We start from the raw sequence: 21,249 nt of genomic DNA on the forward strand, positions 1-21,249 counted from the left end.
TACATGATAAACTTTCACAAAATTTGTGTGCAAGACCTCAAATATTAGTTATACCTAGGTAAGATTTATATTTCATTCGTCCTAAAACAAGTTTTCTTAAGTAAGTTAAGTAATTAATAACTAAAAAATACCTGGAAATGATAGTCCTTCATTATATACATGATAAACTTTCACAAAATTTGTGTGCAAGACCTCAAATATTAGTTATACCTAGGTAAGATTTATATTTCATTCGTCCTAAAACAAGTTTTCTTAAGTAAGTTAAGTAATTAATAACTAAAAAATACCTACAAATGATAGTCCTTCATTATATACATGATAAACTTTCACAAAATTTGTGTGCAAGACCTCAAATATTAGTTACACCTAGGTAAGATTTATATTTCATCCGTCCTAAAACAAGTTTTCTTAAGTAAGTTAAGTAATTAATAACTAAAAAATACCTGGAAATGATAGTCCTTCATTATATACATGATAAACTTTCACAAAATTTGTGTGCAAGACCTCAAATATTAGTTACACCTAGGTAAGATTTATATTTCATCCGTCCTAAAACAAGTTTTCTTAAGTAAGTTAAGTAATTAATAACTAAAAAATACCTGGAAATGATAGTCCTTCATTATATACATGATAAACTTTCACAAAATTTGTGTGCAAGACCTCAAATATTAGTTACACCTAGGTAAGATTTATATTTCATCCGTCCTAAAACAAGTTTTCTTTATTTATTTTGATATGTTTCACAAAATTAGTCCACTTTTATTTTTGAAAAAAAAATTCTTTCCTAAGAGGTGAATCATATTCTCCATTAGAGCATCTCCAATGCACGCATGTCCCATTCGGACATCCACTAGAACTTCCCAAAAACACCTTCTGCCACGTCACTAGGACTTCACATCCCACTGCCACGTCACTAGGACATCCCCTTCACAATCCGCCCTTCCCATCGCACTTCCCACTAGGACTTCCCGCAATAAAAAAAATCACAAATTCACAAATAAAGCAATTTACGTTTACGGAAATAAAATTTCAACACGAATACGAATGGAAAAAATTATCAACTTCATTAAAAAAAACATACATGATTTGAAAAAAAAATTACATAGTAATAAAATAAAAAAAGTAATAACATCAACATCAACCCCTCCGCGTCCAAACCTCTTCGATAATATCGTGCTGAAGTCGAACATGGGCATCTGTTTGCCGCATGTCGGCAAAATGCATGCATCCGCTCGACCTCTCCATGAGGTACCCCCATATTCACATTCGCGGTGGCCACGCCGTGACTTGGACCTGCACCCGTATCATCTTCATTGGTCCACTGAGTCAGTTCCGCAACTTCATTTTCGACAATCATGTTGTGCATTATGATACATGCGTACATGACATCGCCGATGTTGGGAATATACCACTGCCGTGCAGGACCCTTTACTACCGCCCATCGACTCTGGAGCACACCAAATGCCCGCTCCACATCCTTGCACGCTGCTTCCTGACGGCTCGCAAAGTATGACTTCTTTTGTCCGAGTGGATGCTTGATTGTCTTCACAAAGACGGGCCAGTTTGGGTATAACCCATCCGCCAAATAGTATCTCATATTGTGCTGGTTGCCGTTGGCGACGAAACTGATGGTGGGACCAATGCCATTGCACTGAGCGTTGAACAGGGGCGACGACTGGAGAACGTTGATGTCGTTGTTCGACCCGGCGACTCCAAAATAAGCATGCCATATCCACAGCCGGTAGTCAGCTACAGCTTCAAGGATCATCGTGGGATGCTTGGCTTTGAAGCCGGTAGTGTACATCCCCTTCCAGGCGGCGGGGCAGTTCTTCCACTCCCAATGCATACAATCTATGCTGCCCAACATCCCAGGGAACCCGTGCACCGACCCATGCATATCTATCAGCCTCTGGCAGTCTTCGGGGCTCGGACTCCAAAGATACCGCTCCCCGAATATCGCTCTCACGCCCGCGCAAAAATTCTGCAGACACTCGACGGCTGTCGACTCGCCAATGTGGAGGTACTCGTCGAACATGTCGGTCGCGCCTCCGTACGCCAGTTGTCTGATTGCGTCAGTGCACTTCTGTAAGGGCGTGAGTCCAGGTTTGCCAACTGCATCCTCCCTGATCCTAAAATACAAGTATCTTCTCTCTAAAGCATCCCCATAAACAACGGACGATGCATCCTAAAACGTCGCCTGAATAAGGCATCCCCAAAACGCGGCTGCAGAGCGAAGTAGTCCTGATACAACCGAATATGTGCAGCAATGTGGTCACGGGGTATTGTAGTTCGACGACGGATCGGCCGATGTACCGCCGCCTGCTGCCGCCGCTGCTCCCTCTGGTGTAGCAGCCTATCTATCTCACCTTCCACAGCGACCTCCAATTCATCCTCGCTATCACTGTCACTAGCCATTCTAGATATACTTGAAAATAGAGATGTAGAGAGAGAAACTTGTTAACACAAGTGGTGCGAATAAAATGAAGTTCAACGAGCTGTATATATAGAGTTTTAAAAAAAAATTAAATACCGGATGTCCGACCCGGACGTCCGACCCACGCCACAATGGCGGATGTCCGCCCGCCTATCGCCCGCACGTCCGAGGACATCCGACGTCCTTACGGGACGTCCGTATCCGAGTTGAAACGCCACAATGGCGGACGTCCCGGTCGCCCGTCGCGGATGTCCGACCGGACGTCCGCCATTGGAGATGCTCTTAGGGCATCCACAATGGGACGCCCGATGGCACGCCCAATGCGTGCCATCGTCCACGGGCGCCATCATCCGCCCCATTGTGGGTGCCCGCCATCGTCCGCGCCCTACGCCCACGCCCGATGCATCGTCCGCGGTTGAAGCGCGAACGATGGCCAATCGTCCGCGCCATCATCCGCGCCATTGTGGGATCGGCGGACGATGGGCGCGGACGATAGGCCATCGTCCGCGCCATCGGGCGCCCCATTGCGGGATCGGCGGACGATGGTCGCGGACGATGACATCGGGTACTACTTGGCCGATGGCATATACCCACGGTGACCTGTTTTTCTGAAGACGATCAGCTGCCCAATGGGTGAGAAGAGGGTTTTATTTGCGCAAAAGCAGGAGTCGGCGCGGAAGGATGTCGAGCGGACATTTGGTGTGCTCCGATCACGGTGGGCCGTTGTGAGAGGGTCGGCTCGTCTTTGGTTCAAGGAAATCATTATCGATGTCATGTATGCGTGCATTATCATGCACAACATGATAGTCGAGCATGAAGGTGGGAGCATCACCGAGTGGAACCGAGTCCCCCGCTAGAGGATTGCCGTCGGGCTTCGACGAGGTTCTAGCTAGACAGGCCTCAATGCGCAACCAACAAGACCATGCGCAACTCATGAACGACATGATTGAAGAAGTGTGGGCTGTAACCGCCGTCGTTGAGTTTGCGTATTTTTTTTAATTCGTATTGTAACGTATTAATTTTTAAATATGAAATGAAGTTTTTTCCCAATTTTTTGTTATTTAAATATTCAAATAAAATAAAATGCATAGGGCGCGCCTTAGGCGCCCCATTGTAAGTGGGGGTCGGAGGATAAAACTGTTGACGTGGCGCGCCATAGGGCGCCCCATTGTGGATGCCCTTAATAATATTTCAATCATTTTTTTATCTTTCTTCTAATTTTGCCAGCTTTGTGTTAAAATTCTAATCATTCCCAAAGTCTCTATTTTTAGAGGACATGTGGAATAAATGAAGAAAGGTTTTACTACTCCTTCAATAAATTTGTAGTGTACCACTTTTTAAAATGTCACAGTTTCTTTATAGCATATAAGGAGAATTTTGTATAATATATATAGCTCAAATGTGGTTTAACTAGCCTTAACTAATGATAATCATCCTATTATTAACCTTCAACTATTTTCGCATTTCATGTTGTTCTTTTTTGCGTGTAGCTAAATGATCTCATTTTCTAGCAGTAGTAGAGGCATTTTTAGTTTCTGGCCCATCAGTATTATGCAAGATAACATAGCTCAATATTGAAATGTTACATTGATGTCCCATTGCTGTTCTTGGGTTAAAATTTTCATCCACACTTGAAAACTGTAGTTACTTTATAACACAGCATCTTATGCCACATTTTGCCACACACACCAAACACACATAATTTTAAGAGAAAACATAATCAAGACTAGAGATAGCTGTGTTTTGTGGAGCTGTCCATCAACTACCACCCATTTCTTCATGAGCAGTTTGTATCATAAGTAGCAAGCCCCTGCAGCTCTGGCCCTTCCAGGCGAGGGTTGTTCTCAAAGCTGCAATATTCAAATTACGTGTCCCTTAGAGAGAGCGAGAGAAAAGAGAGATCTGAATTGAAGCAGAAACTCAATCAACAATCTTACTTGTTTGAGGGGATGTGCTCAAATGAACCACTGGTAGGTATAGTGCCACACAAATTGTTATTTGAAACATCCCTGAACCAGATGCAAATAAATACTTATGAACTCTCGTCATCTAACATTCTAGGAGGTATGGAGGTGATCAAACTCAGGTACTTACACAACTTTCAATGAAGAAATACCAGTAAGAACCCTTGGGATCGGCCCATTTAGTCGATTATCATTGAGACGCCTGCAAAAAACCAAAAGCTTACTCCATTTGCAGTTCCTCGAGCCATTTGCACATTTATGTCTAAAAAATAGGGGTAGGCACTAGGCAGCTAGTGCTAAAGATGGAAACACAAAAACAACATACAGACAAACCAATTCACACAAAGAGGCAATAAATGATCATGTAAAGAAGATTACAAAAAAACGAGGGATTTCAAGTTTCCGAGTGATGGAGGTATTTTTCCGGATATGTTGTTGTTGTATAGATCCAAGCTAATCAGGCTCTTCAAGTTACCAAGCTCAGTCGGGATTGTCCCTTGAATGTTATTTTTGTAAAGCTCCCTGCACAATGAAGTGTCCGTTTAGTATGCTATATGCCAAGGTAAACTACTGATGTGTGGTGGGGAGAAACGCAAGTGTCGCAAACAAGATTTCAACAATGAGTGAAGTCACAAAGAAACTTTTTTCAGTGACAAAACTAGTTATCAATCAATGCTCGTCTGATCAAAATCAGACATTTACATAATATACTCACAGATACTGAAGATGCTCAAGTTTCCCAAGCTCAGGCACTAGATGACCAGACAAATTCGAGTTACCAAGGTCCCTATCAAAAAAATGAAGGCATGTTAATAAGTTTGAGAAACACAAGCATCGCAAACGCAGAGCAACCAGAAATGTAACAAGTCAGTTAGTACTTAGTAATACTGCAAAAAGATCAATCAAAAGGAAAGTTATTCTACATTGTGAAACATCTAATCGCCTACATATCAACAATGCACCACAAAAGCATCGTCAAATATAGTATTGTTTCCGCCACATAAATGTGTCAATCTATGTAGATAACAATACCTTTTCGAAATCAGAATGAATTTACGTAATCTCATTAAAAACAACAATTTGGAGATCATATCAATATAGCATTACTAGCCCTACCAGCTTTTTGCTAAAAATCAAAACACAATTTGGTGTTTCAAATGCCTCTGAAGGAACAAACAAACCTTCAAAGAGGGAACTTAATATAAAGCACATGAAAACAATATGGAATAATTGATGATTACCACAGTTTGATTCAGGCATCAACAGCTCAGAATTTTCAATTACAACTGCAGCAATTAACTGAAATCGCTGCAGCTGGTAGATTAACCGCTACTTAGGCACTTAATCACAAAAAAAATATGCAAGTGTACACGAGCAAATCTACAGAGAATTGCGTAATTCATTAGCATAAGAGATCGATAGATACAGATACATACACGCGGGTGACGCGGTCATCTTCATTGCAGGTGACGTGGAACCAGGTGCAAGGGCTCACGAGGTTCGGATCCCAGTTCTCGAGCACCTTATCCGGGTCAGTCAAGCTCTGGCGAAACGCGTTGAGCGCGTCGACCTCGGAAGTCCCACGCGCCGCCGGCACTGACGAAACGACGGTTAGGCAAATGATTAGCAGCAATTCAATGGTAGCCATAACTCTTGGCTTAGTGATTACGCTGTGCTTGTTAGCGGAATTGATTGATGAAATGCTTCAGAAGATAAAGAAGAATTGGATTCTCGACGAATCGCAAACAACAATCAGTAAAAATCGATTCTATATGAGTTGTTTTTATTATAAAATATAAGTCTTTTTTTCTATTTAATTACTACTATATACTTATACTCTCTCTTTTTTGGTTGTTATTTATTGCATGAGACTTCGTTTCATATAATTAAACTACTACACAAGTCAAACTTGTTTTTTTGGCAAAATGTAGTAAATTACACTCCTAACTACTTTGTATTCAATTTTATAGAATATAAATAGAAAAAATTGGTAAAGTATGGTTCAATAATTATATACTATATACATATAGTTATAAAAAAATATACTATAAGATTAGAGCTTTAGTAAAGTATAAGACTGACTTATTAAAACAAAAAAATGGATTTATATTATAGACATCTTGAATGAAAAAAATGTAGTATCATTATTTGGAAAATAAATTTATGATGCATTTTTTTATTTGAATTTGAACATTGGATGTCATCACTTGATCAACAGTCATAAATGATGGCTGTAACTATTCATTAATTGGAACTTCAACTAATAGTAGTTGACTCGATTTATTTGATTCGGAGAATGAACCACATTAGTTATTAGGCAATTCACGAGGCTGTTATTGAATTCGTTTACTCTATTCATTATTTATGACTCGTAATAATTTTGCCACATTTTTATTTAAAAAATAATATTCACAGTTCAATTTTCTTAACTATTACATATTTCATTAAAAAAAATTTGTTTATATAAAAATTAAAATTAAAATTTTAAGTATATTCAAATTAAATTATAAAGTATTAAATAATTTTGTATATATGTGGATTTAAATTATTATATTAAGAAATAAAGAAAAAGGCGACAAAACAAATAAAAAAATGAGATAGTTGGATTTAGAATCTTAACCTCTCCATATTAACAAACCAAACTTACCATAAGTTTAAACATTGATTTTGTAATTAAACTCAATAAATTTATACATAATAAAATATAATAAAAGTTGCACTTAAATGCAAAACCAATATCCAACATCAAACTCATAATCAATGTTGGATGTAAGAAAACTATCTAGAGAGGGTCTCTCCAGGCAATGACAAATATACTACTCTAATGTAAAGAATTACTATCATAAAATACAACAATCCTTTATAAATTCACGAATTCGCCTAAGTATGAGTCATGGTGCAGTTCTAGACTTCTAGTAATTGTTTGGAGTCTTTTTAAAAAGTAGATTTTTTTACATAAAAATCAAATTTTCTGTATATTTTAAAATAAATTTATATAACTAAATTTAAGTTTACTATAATTTAGTAATTCTTTAAAATTATGTTAAATAATGCCCACTCGCACACAGAGAGTGGTCATCACATTGCCCCCATTGGCCACGAGAGGAGGGTGCATGGCGTGACATTATGCCCCCTCATCATGTCAACAAGCGACGTTTATCCCGCTAAACGGACTTCAACGCGTTCTGCTAAAAGTACTTCCCCTCGAAATGTAATGAGGAGAAGTCCTTACTATCTCTCCATTCATGATATATATATATATATATATATATATATATATATATATATATATATATATATATATATATATAGGGTTGTGATCAATTGAGATTTTTTAGCCTAATTGAGAATTGAGATGCATTATAAGCCACTCATTTTTATTAAATGAGTGGTCCAAAATTTGCCACATGGAAAATATTTTTACATTAATTAATTGTGAAAGGGCATATTTGTAATTTCATCATATATTTTATTTAATAAATATTTTTTTATTTTTTTAACAAAAATTATTTTTTTTCAATTTTTTTTTTATTTTTTATTTATTTTTTATTTTTTTTTTGTCAACTACATATACAATTCATGTCAACTACACACATGTAATGTCAACTACATATACAATTCATGTCAACTACACACATATAATGTCAACTACATATACAATTCATGTCAACTACACATATATAATGTCAATTATAAGCTGTTGACATTTGATGTGCAGAGCTATTGGCATTTGATGTGCAGACTACACATCGTAGTTGACATAATGTCTCAATAGTTGACATCGCGCTAAAATTTAAAAAAAATTTAAAAAAAATTAAAAAAAATTAAAAAAATTAAAAAAATTAAATTTTTTTTAGTTGTTGACATTTTAATACGAGTTGTTGACATTTGATATTCTGGCTATTGAAATGAAATGACGATAATACTCCTTAATTGACATAATCTACTTGCAGTTGACATTTCAAAATGAGTGGCTGAAAATGCATCTCAATTCTCAATTAAGCTAAAAAATCTCAACCTAACAAGACCATATATATATATATATATATGGTAGTGATCAATATATAACTAATCTTAAGTGTATAACTAGAGAACAAATCTCAGCCACACATTTTAATACTCCAAATTAATCCTATGGCTTAAACAAACTTTCAAATTTTTATGAAAAAAAACTTGTCCAGGGGCATTTTGGGAATTCAATACATCAATGTGAATTCATGAATAACATATAATCACCGTGAATCCAATCTTACGAAAGTCATGCGCCGCGCTAGCTGTCTCTGTGGCGGAGCTGCCGCAGGCTCCGCCGCCGTCGGTGATCTCGTCGACTTCTTCGGCTCCGGCGCTGTATGCTGGAGCAATTATGCATTATATATTTTCTAAGTGGAGATAACATTTTTTCTTTCCGCTTTCGCTCGGCTTTAGCTCGAAAATGATTTAAGTAAAAAAAATTAATTAGTAATTTCTACCGAAATGGATTGGGATTGAAAATTATTCAAGGATTCTAATATCAGTTTAGGATTTTCTTCCTATGTACTAGTTGAATTAGGTATATGGCTGGTGTAATTCTCCAAAAATAATTATAACTTGATCAGAAATTGGATGCTTAGATGTATGTCTGAGTTGATGAATCCATAACCTTGATAAGAGAAGTGCATGCTAAAAGAGCCGTGGTGTTTCTCAATGGAGAAATTGTCAAATTGAAGTGGATTTTGAATACTTCACTCTTGTTTACAAAACAAATCACTCTTGTTTACAAAACACATCACTCTTACTCAGATTTTACTTCACTCTTGTTCACAAAACACATCACTCTTACTCAGATTTTACTTCACTCTTGTTCACAAAACACATCACTCTTACTCAGATTTTACTTCACTCTTGTTCACAAAATACATCACTCTTACTCAGATTTTACTTCACTCTTGTTTACAAAACACATCACTCTTTGCTTGGTAAACAAGTCTCCTCAAATTGCGTTTTGTGAGGGCTGTGGAACCCAACACTTTCGATGTGGTTTACATTAATTGTTAAGTAAACCAGTCATATGAGCTTATGCAGGAGCTTCTTTGTTCTCATGAATTCGTGTGTGCTAGTGTTTTAATTATTTTAGGTAAAGCATGCATGCAAGAAGAACATGCGATGATAAATTTATAAATTCACTGTAGATCAAGTGATCAACTTTATAAGAAAGTTTCTGAAATTGATCACCCGAACTTTGTGCATGGTAACCTTAATTCATTGGCACTGGGTAGCTTGATATAGCTTTTAATTGAATCAACTCGCAAGATCTCACTGTTGTTTAGTGCTAAGCTCCAGTCTAAACAGTCATCCAAACCACAAAGAGGTTGTTTCCTACCATACCTTTATTGTCTAATGACATCATTTTACATCACTCTTACTCAGGTTTTACTTCACTCTTGTTCATAAAACACATCACTCTTACTCAGGTTTTACTTCACTCTTGTTCACAAAACACATCACTCTTACTCAGATTTTACTTCACTCTTGTTCACAAAACACATCACTCTTACTCAGATTTTACTTCACTCTTGTTCACAAAACACATCACTCTTACTCAGATTTTACTTCACTCTTGTTTACAAAACACATCACTCTTACTCAGATTTTACTTCACTCTTATTCACAAAACACATCACTCTTACTCAGATTTTACTTCACTCTTGTTCACAAAACACATCACTCGTAGCATGACTTTACTTCACTCTTGTTTACAAAACACATCACTCTTATTGTGATTTTACTTCACTCTTGTTTACAAAACACATCACTCTTATAGTATAAACAACAACAACAAAATAAGTAATGAAATCAATATAATAATAACATCAAAATTGGTAAGAGCTTACGGGCAATATGATTTGGAGAAAATGGCAATTTTATACTACTTATCCTAATTAACATCAAATGCACAGTATGAATATCTAATAGTGTGATACACACTGTTAGAAGTCACACATAAAAATGTCGAATGAATATTACAAACCGAAAAAGAATTTCAAAAACCCCAACACAGCAATTCAACTGATCCAAACCCCCAAACACCGCAAATCAATATATATTACATACACACTCCGCCATAGCCTAGAAAGGAAAATAAAAACTCAGGTCCTGAGCGCCGCGCCGAAGACGAACGAAGCTACGGCTACGGCGACGGCGACGGCGAGCGACGGAAGCCAGCGCCGGTGCGGGACCTTCCTGCGCGGCTGAGCTACCGATGAGAGCGAAGACTGTTTCGGCAACCGCCATTGTCGCCACCAAAACTCTCTTCTGCGACACCGCCAACTGCGACGAGAAGAGGAGAAGAGAGAAGGAGAGAAGAAGACGCGACACGGTTTGAATTCAATTTTCAAAATTGGATTTAATTCGCTGTGCAATGACCAAAATACCCCTGACTTGTTATTATGGAGTAAATTTGTGATTGAGGGAGCTAATATCTCATTAAATTCGAAAATTAATATTAGCCCTTGATTTTTTTGATCTTGTGGCTATGATTTGTTCTCTAGTTATTTGCTTAAGGAGTGTTTGGCATAGATCACTACCCTATATATATATATATAGAGGGATGTATTCATTTCCTTTTTCTATATTTCCTCATTTTTCCTTTTAATATCAGCCATTAGATTAGAGAAATGGACGGTCAAGATCAACATTGGGTAATTAATCCCGTGTTGCATTATTTGTCTTATTTTGTGCATTATGAGGGTACAATAGTAATCTAATAATGGTTGGCAACCGCTACGAATAATGCACCACATGATCACGAGTAATGCATATAATTGCCTATATAATGCACAATATGTGAACTGCAATGCATACGAACAAGATGTGATGTGTTATGGTGTTTGACACACGTTTCTTGTTTCCCCTAAGGGTTTAATAAGCTTAGGGGCTAGGGTATAGTATGTAGACATGTATGTAATCTTCACATGGTAACGAGTAATGGATATAATTGACTATATAATGCACAATTTGTGAACTGCAATGCATACGAACAAGATGTGTTGTGTTATGATGTTTGACACACGTTTCTTGTTTCCCCTAAGGCTTTAATAAGCTTAGGGGCTAGGGTATAGTACGTACGCATTAATAACAAATTATAAAACGATACGAATAATTCACCAAATTGTCACGAGTAATGGATGTTATTAACTATATAATGCACAATATGTGAACTGCAATGCATACGAATAAGATGTACCATGTTATGATGTTTGACACACGTTTCTTGTTTGCCCTAAGGGTTTAATAAGCTTAGGGGCTAGAGTATAGTACGTAGACATTACTAAATGCACGTATGTAATCTTCAATCCGTTGATTAACCCATATACACAATACCTCTAATAATGCATAATATACTGAGATAATGACAATTAACAGCTACATAATGCACTACCTAAACCAAATAATGCACATACGTATATTCCAATAACAACAATTTGTTAGTAATGTCTACGTACTATACCCTAGCCCCTAAGCTTATTAAACCCTTAGGGGAAACAAGAAACGTGTGTCAAACATCATAACATGGTACATCTTATTCGTATGCATTGCAGTTCACATATTGTGCATTATATAGTTAATAACACCCATTACTCGTGACAATTTGGTGAATTATTCGTATCGTTTAATAATTTGTTATTAATGCGTACGTACTATACCCTAGCCCCTAAACTTATTAAACCCTTAGGGGAAACAAGAAACGTATGTCAAACATCATAACACAGCACATCTTGTTCGTATGCATTGCAGTTCACAAATTGTGCATTATATAGTCAATTATGTCCATTACTCGTTACCATGTGAAGATTACATACGTGTCTACGTACTATACCCTAGCCCCTAAGCTTATTAAACCCTTAGGGGAAACAAGAAACGTGTGTCCAAACATCATAACATGGTACATCTTATTCGTATGCATTGCAGTTCACATATTGTGCATTATATAGTCAATTATATGCATTACTCGTGACCATGTGGTGCATTATTCGCAGATACCAAAATGTGGCAGTTACTTTTCCGTCAAATGTCAATAATAACCCTGTAATACATACAACCACCTTCTATAATGCAACACGGAACCAGTTTTATAGAATCAATCTGATCCGTTGATGCCTTAGATCTAATGCGTAATATTAAGAAGGAAAAAGGATCTAAGATGTGAAAAGGAGAATAACGCTCCCATATATATATATATATATATATATATATATATATATATATATATATATATATATATATATATATATATATATATATATATATATATGGTTGTCTTATATACAAAACAATCTAAAGTGTATAACCTAGAACTACATTTCATCCATTGGATGAGGAAAAAGGATGGTCAAGATCAAATTTCATACATAATCACAATGCATCGGTTATAACCACCCCACTAACCACCCCACTAATCATGTTTTCAATTCAAATTTGGTCTTGGTTCAACATTTAAGATTGGTTCTACATTTAAGAATGGTTCTATCTTGATCACAACCCTATATATATATATATATAGGGATATGATCAAATAAGTATGTGTTTAAATCCAGAAATGCAGACCAAATCTTGGCCCTAGGATTAGATGATCTAATGGTCAATAATTAACCAAAAACACGGAAGGTCATAATTAAACAATTTTAGGTCATATTATAATATTTGGGTTTAATGTCATGCTAAGATCGTTTTAGGTCATGCTTTGTTAGCATGACCTAAAAATTACCTAATTATGACCTAAAAGTGACCTAATTATGATATTGTTCTGCGTTTCTGTATTTAAATCTAGTTTTGCATAGATCAAAACCCTATATATATATATATATATATATATATATAAAAGCTTGATGTAGTTGTAAAAATTATTTGACTTTGAAGATAGCAATTTGATTAAAATTTTACTAAAATTATTACTCCATTTAATAGAAAAATGTGCTTTTATGAGACTCACTAACTTTAGAAGGTGTTTAGCATTTCAATGGCCTATTTTGAATGTTGATGATTGTTGATCTAAATTTGATTGGCAACACATCAACCGCATAACAACGATGTTATTATAATTGCTCTCATGACCTACATTAATATAGTAATAGTTTATGCACATATTTCATTAAATACGTAAATTTGAGCATATATAAAAAGGTCCATGACCATAATATGATATGTTTGCCTTAATTTATAAATAGTCCGAGTAAATCTTTTAGGTTCCGTCCGGTAGGATAATAGATGGATCCAAAATAGAAAAGTTATCTTCGGTAATAGAGTGAACTGCACCAAAGGGCCCTAACTTTTCGCCTTGTAACATCAGAGGCCCCTAACTTTTAAAAATACCACCACAGGGATCTGACAAAACATATAATCACAAATCGTGTTTTTTCGGACCATTAGACCCTCAAGGGCAAAATCGGGCTTTTGCATGGTCGTCAGTGCTGTGTCAGCTGCAACACTGTTGACGGGACATCGAATTGCAATTGGTGTGACAGGTTGCATTGCTTGTTGTCCCCTATTATTTTCACACGCATGAATTGCAATCGGACCTGCATTGAAATTTCACAAATTTTTGCCATTCCAAAACATTTAGCCAGGCTTCTCTATATTTTTTCCCTCCAATTCCACCTTCACTTCATCAATTTGCCATTTCGCCAAAATAATTAGCCTCTGCCTATCGCCTCTGCCTTTCACGCCATTTTAATCATTTTCATCAATGGCTCCAAAACGGAGACGAAGTGCTGCTGGAGCGTCCTCCGCTCGTAGTTCTTCTAGGCGAAAAAAGAAGCCGGCGACGCCATCGTCTTCGTCACAATCACCTCCGGCATCACCTAGACACAGTAGAAGGGGTCGGGGACCGGAGATAATCGACGTAGACCCAGAAACGTGGAGCATTCGCGATCCTCTGCTTGATTTCTTCATCACGGAGGGTCAATCTTCGAAATCAATGGAAAGAAGAAGTATGTTGGGGGGCAATTGACATTCTTTGAATATTGCTGGATTCGTCAGTTCGATTTCGTAGATCTGGCAGGCATGGTAGTGCGGTTGGGTTACAATAGGAAGCTCATATGTGAGTACTATTACGTTCATCCAACGTACAGTGCTGGTTGTAGTGGCGTGGAAATAGGAGGCCCATTGCTGCCCATAATTGACGATGCACATCTGGGTCCTTTTCTCAAAGTCGCGGCTACTAGCACAAAGCTAGTTCACATATATGTTGTCGAGATAACACAGGCGGCCGCCTTGCTGAAGAAGCGAAAAGAAGAAGCGGAGGAGTTGCTAAAATTTGTGAATGCTAGTAAAAAACCCACTGTGGTCATTGAAGAACTTGACGAACCGAACCCAATTGTGCCGAAGAGTAAACCGAAAAGGAAGAAACAACACCAGGAGGAGCAGAGGAAACCATCGGCACCATTACTGTTGCTTGAGTGGTACCCTAGGGATCTTGAGTTTGAAGAGTATTTGACCACGAGTTTAGAAGACAAACATCGCGAATGGAAGAGGCAAGAGGAGGCTGCCCGTAAGAATGTATACTTACTACACTATTATGTAATTGTACACAGTGCTTAAGCATGTATACTTACTACACTATTAATTGTTGCAGCCTAATGTTTCGAATCCGAGACCAAGCAGTCGGACAAGGACTCATCCTCAGAGATGCGGCCGCCGCGGTGATCAAGATTGATGGCCTTTACTTATTAACGTTGGTTTGTTTCGGATGGGTTGAACAATTTGTGTCAGTGATGATATGAATAGTATGATTTGTATGGTACAGACTAGTATTTTGGTGGAAGTAAAGTTCTGTGGTGGTGATATTTTTGTGGATAGCGTACCTCGCTTTGTGATTTCAATCATATTTGAGTAACTTCATTTGTGATTTCAGTGATAGTTTGGTAGTATTCATTTGTGTACATGGTTTGTGATTTCAATCATATTTGCGTAACTTCATTTGTGATTTCAGTTTGGTAGTATTCATTTGTGTACATGGTTTGTGATTTCAGTCATAGTTGTGTAACCTCATTCGTGGCTTTCAGACATAAATGAATAGCAACAAAGCAAAGCGTAGTCGATCAGGATTTCAGTTTGTGATTTCAGAAATGAACCGCGGAGTGAACACGACATAGCATTGTTATAACAGTAGAAAAATTACAATACATAAGAACAAGATTGTGATTTTTAAGCGTCGGAGAGTTGTTGCCATCTGACCAATTTTCACCGCCAATGCGTCACACTCTTCAGTTTTCATGCCCAGTTATAGCTTCAAGTCCTCAAACTCCACGGTTTTCAAGCGTAATTTCTCGTGCAGCACACCTTCGAGTAGAGATTTGCTTCGAAGTTCAGCTTCGAATTGGTCTCGCTCAAGTTTTTCTCTCTGAAAATAACTGTCTTGACTTGGGGATAGACTCGCATCAAACCATCGAAAAAACTTGCAGTCATCGTCCTGCATAATAATTTCTCATTAATCTTTATGCCAACAAAATTAATGGACAACACGATCAAAATACATGGTTTTAACCTTCCATATAGGGCAGCGATAGTAACGTCTACCCGGGTTAGCAGCCGTCCTAGATGTAACGAGCTCGGCCTCAAGATCGTGATTACACTTCACAATTTCTGGACGAGGCCAATTCCAATTGAAGCTTGAGCCGAACGATTGAGAAGAAGAAGAAGACATTGTGTAACGACCTGAATTCAATTCAGTTTGACAATACAAAAATCAAATCGACCAAGAATTGCAAAAATAATTTTCAAATGCCCGACAGTAACCATACAACCAAAAAAAATCAACCAACAATTGCAAAATAAAATTCCAACGGAAATCGCCTAAAACCCTCTTTGATACCCTAAATTCAGCAAAATCCAGATGAAATCCACTAAATTCGAGATCCCGAACGGCTGGCGAAGATATGAAATCCCCTAAATTGCCCGATGCCGAAGAAGGTAAAATCGCGTATACTGTTTTGAGAGAGAAAGAAGAATTTGAGTAGAACTTGAAAGGGGTAGATGAAACGAAAATGGAGGGAAGAAATAATGAAACAGAATTGAAAAATATAAATGGAATTATGATTACACATGTGCTTGACAAGACCGCACCTGCAAATGCTGTCATAGGGGTGCAGCCTAATGCAATCAAAAGGTCTAAACTGCCCTTCACCCCATTTGGGCATTTTCGTCCGAAAAATGACAAAATATACACGATTTGTGATTATATGTTTTGTCAGATCCCTGTGGTGGTATTTTTAAAAGTTAGGGGCCTCTGGTGTTACAAGGCGAAAAGTCAGGGTCTTTTGGTGCAGTTCACTCTTGGTAATATAGTTGCGTGCGAACTTACGCTAGCATAGTAGTCCAACAACTATTTATCATACTAAAAAGACTAAATCAAGAAAAGTTTTTATATACCAAATTAGCATGTCTTATTATAACAGAACATCTAGCATAACACTACTTATTTCCAAATCTCAATTTCTAAATGCCCATACAAATGAACTTTTATAGAAGACTTGAACCCTGACATATTAGATGAAGAAATAATATTTTATAAATTAACATACACTTCATTGTCCTTAAAAGCTAGTTTAGAGCTTAAGACTCCACCAAGATTTTATTTTTCCATAAACATTATTTTATTTTTGTTCATATGCCTTGAATTTGTATTGTTTGCCGCTAGCTAAACGGGGTTCGAAAACAATATAAATACAATCTGTTTTTCGTTTCCTGCCCGCGGACGTAGCAAACACAACGTTGGTGAACCGCGTAAATCTGTGTCTCTTTACGTTTAGTTTGTCTCGATTACTCAATTGATTTATTTTGTCACAACAATTTCAAATAATGCTAATCGGTCATGTTATTATTACTCATAAAATATAATTTCCAAATATATGAAAATGAGAAGGACCTCACACATTGGCTTAGTACACGTATTTAAATTTATTACTGAATATCACTTTTAAACGTCAAATATATCTGCCTATACGATCGCAGTTTTTTACTTTTCTTCTTCTGGAACGACCCATAGTCCAGGATGGATGAATTGGGCTGTCAAAATCAAAAGCACATAACCATAAATTCCGTGACACGCCGCGTAGGAATCGCGTTTTCTAATCTGATTAAAGTCAATAATTGGACAGCGGCAAAATACATAATTAATCATCATAGTTTTCCACAAAATTGGAATTTCATTTTAGTTTTGGTAATTGAAATATATGCCGTGTGTTTAGCGTTACCATTGTACCCCTTGAGATCTTCTAAAATTTGTTTATGATACATACATACTTATAATTTGCAGAAAATCTTATGTGATAAATGATAAATATAATGGTCTCATTTGAAACAAGTCAAAACTTAATACTCCTATATAAATTGAAATTAAACATTAATAAACCATGAAATTGCAAAAGAAGCAATTACATTTCAAAAGATAACCCATTTATCGCATCAAAATCTATGTCATTTATAGCTATAAATCATCATTTTCTAAGCAAAAATGATAGATCTTGCAATAAGAGGTGAAACAGTAAGGTAGGAAGAAATTTCGACGAGAAAATAGAAAGAGAAATGAAATTAGAAAAGACGAAGGGCAGAGCGGGAAAGGCGGGGTGAAATGCAAAAAGGATTAATAGCGAAAGGACAAAATCTTATACGCCATTGAATTCCAAGTCTTTTTCATTTCTTTATTTCATTTGCTGATATATAACGCTGACTTAGTCGCAACCCCAAAATAACTAAGCGGAGTGCTTATCCCCAATCACCTTCTCTCAAGAATCCGAACCCAGAATTTGTTGTTCCAGAAAAAAGTTTAGGGAATAACTAGTTGAGAAGAAATGGCGGATCAATTGACGGACGATCAGATCTCTGAGTTCAAGGAGGCCTTCAGCCTTTTCGATAAGGATGGCGATGGTTCTCTCTCTCTCTCTCCCTCTCTCTCTCTCTCTCTCTTATTTTTCGTTTGTGCATAAATATGGATCTATTTTTCATGTAGTATGTGTTACTTTTGTTTGTATATTTGTTTACTTTCGTCATGGGTTGCTCTGTTTCTATGCTGGATCTGATTCTTTTGTTTTATTGCGGTTAATATGATCGAATCTTGAAATTTTAGATGTATCTGAGACTTTGGATTTTTGGGGCCAGCGATATATCTTTGTTAAATACAAAAAAATGGTTTCTTGATACAAATTTTTTGGGCTATCGATTTTTATTTGTTGTGTAGAAAAAGAGGAAAAAATCGTTTCTTGATACTCATGCGTAGATGGGATTAGGGTTTTATTGCTCGAATCTTCGCGCCATGGACGTTCATTTTGGGGCTTTTGTGTTTGTGGTGCGAGCTTGTGTAGCGCGTATGTCTTATTTTTCTTTGATAGAAAGCTAGGTTTCCATTGGTATGCTTTGGTATCATAATCCGATTAAAAAGCTAAACATGAGAAGAAATTGGTCTAATATGAACTATTGCTGTGGCTTTGATGAATGGTCCCAAACAGCTGTGGCTGCAGAGTTGATAGTAGCCTGATGGCTCCTTCCTGAATTTGTTCAACTTCTGCAGAATAGACGTGGTGGTGTATGTGTCGGGTTATTGGTTTCTTTTGAACTATTCCCTAGTTAGGATGATGGGTGTTGTAGTTTAACTGTTTCCGCCTGTTGGTTCCTGTGTGACTTGTGACCTATGTAGCATGGTTGATCTCGTGCTTTTTCAGAGTCGATGGTTCCTTTCTTGGACTTCATTAGGAGAATGAGAGTGGCTGTTTCTGGTTAGATTGAATTGTAATAGTAAGTATGAAGTATGAATGTGATTAGTTAGTCGTAGGAGGGGGAGTATGAACATGTTTACTATGATTATGCTTCTTGACTCTAATGCAAGTTGTAAGTGAATATGCTTCTTAACTCTAATACATTTGCTATAAAATGAAGCCATATATGCAATAATACTATATGAGTTACAATTGAGGGTAAAGGGCTGAAGGATTTTGATGTCTACACCTCTTAAGTCTTGTGAAAGATGCTTGGATACCGTTGTTGTGTAATAATACTTAGATAACACATTTTGAGTATGCTTTACAACAGATATGTAGTTAATTCTTCTAATGATCATTCTTTGTGACAATTCTTTACTTTTATTTCTTGATTGTTCTCTTAGTGATGATTATTCTTTTGGGAAGATCCATGGGCTGAATTAATCTGCTAAAGTATGATGGATAAACTCTCGACTTATTAATGTGGTAGAACCTCCCATTAACCAACTTGTCTCATCTCTAGGTTGCATCACAACGAAGGAGCTGGGTACTGTGATGAGATCCCTGGGTCAGAACCCGACCGAGGCTGAGCTCCAAGACATGATCAACGAGGTCGATGCTGATGGGAATGGAACCATTGACTTCCCGGAGTTCTTGAACCTCATGGCTAGGAAGATGAAGGACACCGACTCTGAGGAGGAGCTCAAAGAGGCGTTCCGTGTCTTCGACAAGGACCAGAACGGTTTCATCTCTGCTGCTGAGCTGCGCCATGTGATGACAAACCTGGGCGAGAAGCTGACTGACGAGGAAGTAGATGAGATGATCAGGGAGGCTGACGTCGACGGGGACGGCCAAATCAACTACGAAGAGTTTGTCAAGGTTATGATGGCCAAGTAATCCTCCCTGTCTGCAATAAAATCTAGAAATATATAAAATTGTCAGTAGTATATTTTATGATGAAGATGAACTTGGTTGGTTGTTGGATAGTGTAATGCGATTAGTTGGTTTAGCATTACTGCATTTGTGGTTTAGACTGATTTTGAATGGTGTTGTAATGGTTATGGATTCTTCACTATTCCTTTTCTTGTGAGATTTATTGGCTCTTATTTTGCATTAATCTTTACTATTTATGTCAAATATTGAATCCTTGTGACAGTTGCTGTTAGTAGTACTGCTTGCCTTTCTTCTTTTTTGGTTCAGCCACGAGTCGTGATAAAGGTCGCAACTCGGAATGTGAGCTTCTCGACTCCAACTATGAGTAGTCAGGCCGAGAAGGCGTGAGCAGTGGCAATTTAAATATATAAGTATTTGATTTTCTTCTCCATTAACCAAAGCAAATCCAAAACTTATTCAGTATTCATACAAACACATTGAACTACTACAACTTAGTATCCAAATATGGAGAAGAAGAGCCAAGAGATGAAATGACAATTACGCCCTTAGATGGACATAAGCATCGACGGTGGCGACCTGGACCAGCCCGAGCACGGTGTTGACCGCGATGCCGACTATGCGGAGGGTGCCGACAAGGAGGCCGGTGGTGGTGGAAAGCACGGGGCAGACGGCGGCGTCGAGGGGAAGCTTGATGTTGACGTTGCATGGAATCAGCGGCGAGCCAAGGAGAAGCCCCGGAAGAGCAGGTATGGTGATGGTATATCCTCCGGTGGCGTTGGTGGTGCCAATGCCAACGACGGTGCTGCGCAGCCCGAGAATGGTGCAGTTCAACCGGACCCCCACGTTTGCCAGGCCTTGGCCGGGGCAGTTGCCACTGCCTGTGCAGCAAAGGAGGCCGTTCACAGTCAGACCGTTGAAGATTTGACCTGAGGATGGGCTTGCGCCGCCCAAGAGGACAAGAGCGGCGACGAAGACGAGGAGGGTGGTGGGGTTACAGGCCATTGCTGGTGGTGGTGTGGGGATTTTATGTTCTAGTAAGCAAGTTTGCTGTTGAGAGTTTTGGTGTTTGTAGTATGTGGGAAACTAGTCCTATTTATACAGTCCAATGTGTGTCTTCATTTATTATATATCCCACTCTATGCCTCAAGCTCCGGGCACAGATGCTATAAAAAGAAAATTTTATAATAAAATAGGAGCGGGATTTAATAAGAGAGAAAACAAGTACTAG

At 37.7% G+C, this 21,249-nt stretch overlaps 2 protein-coding genes across 2 annotated transcripts; one reads left to right on the forward strand and one right to left on the reverse strand.

Moving 5' to 3' along the window:
* Positions 1-3,998: 3,998 nt before the first annotated feature.
* On the reverse strand, positions 3,999-6,186 carry LOC121749845 (leucine-rich repeat protein 1-like). Its single transcript, XM_042144497.1, has 6 exons — positions 5,835-6,186; positions 5,114-5,185; positions 4,777-4,920; positions 4,529-4,600; positions 4,372-4,443; positions 3,999-4,284 (listed from the first exon to the last, which is right to left on the reverse strand). Exons 1-6 carry the CDS (start codon positions 6,044-6,046, stop codon positions 4,212-4,214), a joined length of 645 nt encoding a protein of 214 aa, XP_042000431.1. The 5' UTR covers positions 6,047-6,186; the 3' UTR covers positions 3,999-4,211.
* Positions 6,187-18,070: 11,884 nt separating this feature from the next.
* Positions 18,071-20,244, forward strand: LOC121746760 (calmodulin-7). Its single transcript, XM_042140690.1, has 2 exons — positions 18,071-18,300; positions 19,651-20,244. The coding sequence occupies exons 1-2, from the start codon at positions 18,225-18,227 to the stop codon at positions 20,022-20,024; spliced, it is 450 nt and encodes a 149-aa protein (XP_041996624.1). The 5' UTR covers positions 18,071-18,224; the 3' UTR covers positions 20,025-20,244.
* The last annotated feature ends 1,005 nt before the right edge of the window (positions 20,245-21,249 follow it).

The sequence above is a fragment of the Salvia splendens genome, chromosome 9 (genome assembly GCF_004379255.2).
Source record: "Salvia splendens isolate huo1 chromosome 9, SspV2, whole genome shotgun sequence".
NCBI classification, from domain to species: Eukaryota; Viridiplantae; Streptophyta; class Magnoliopsida; order Lamiales; family Lamiaceae; genus Salvia; species Salvia splendens.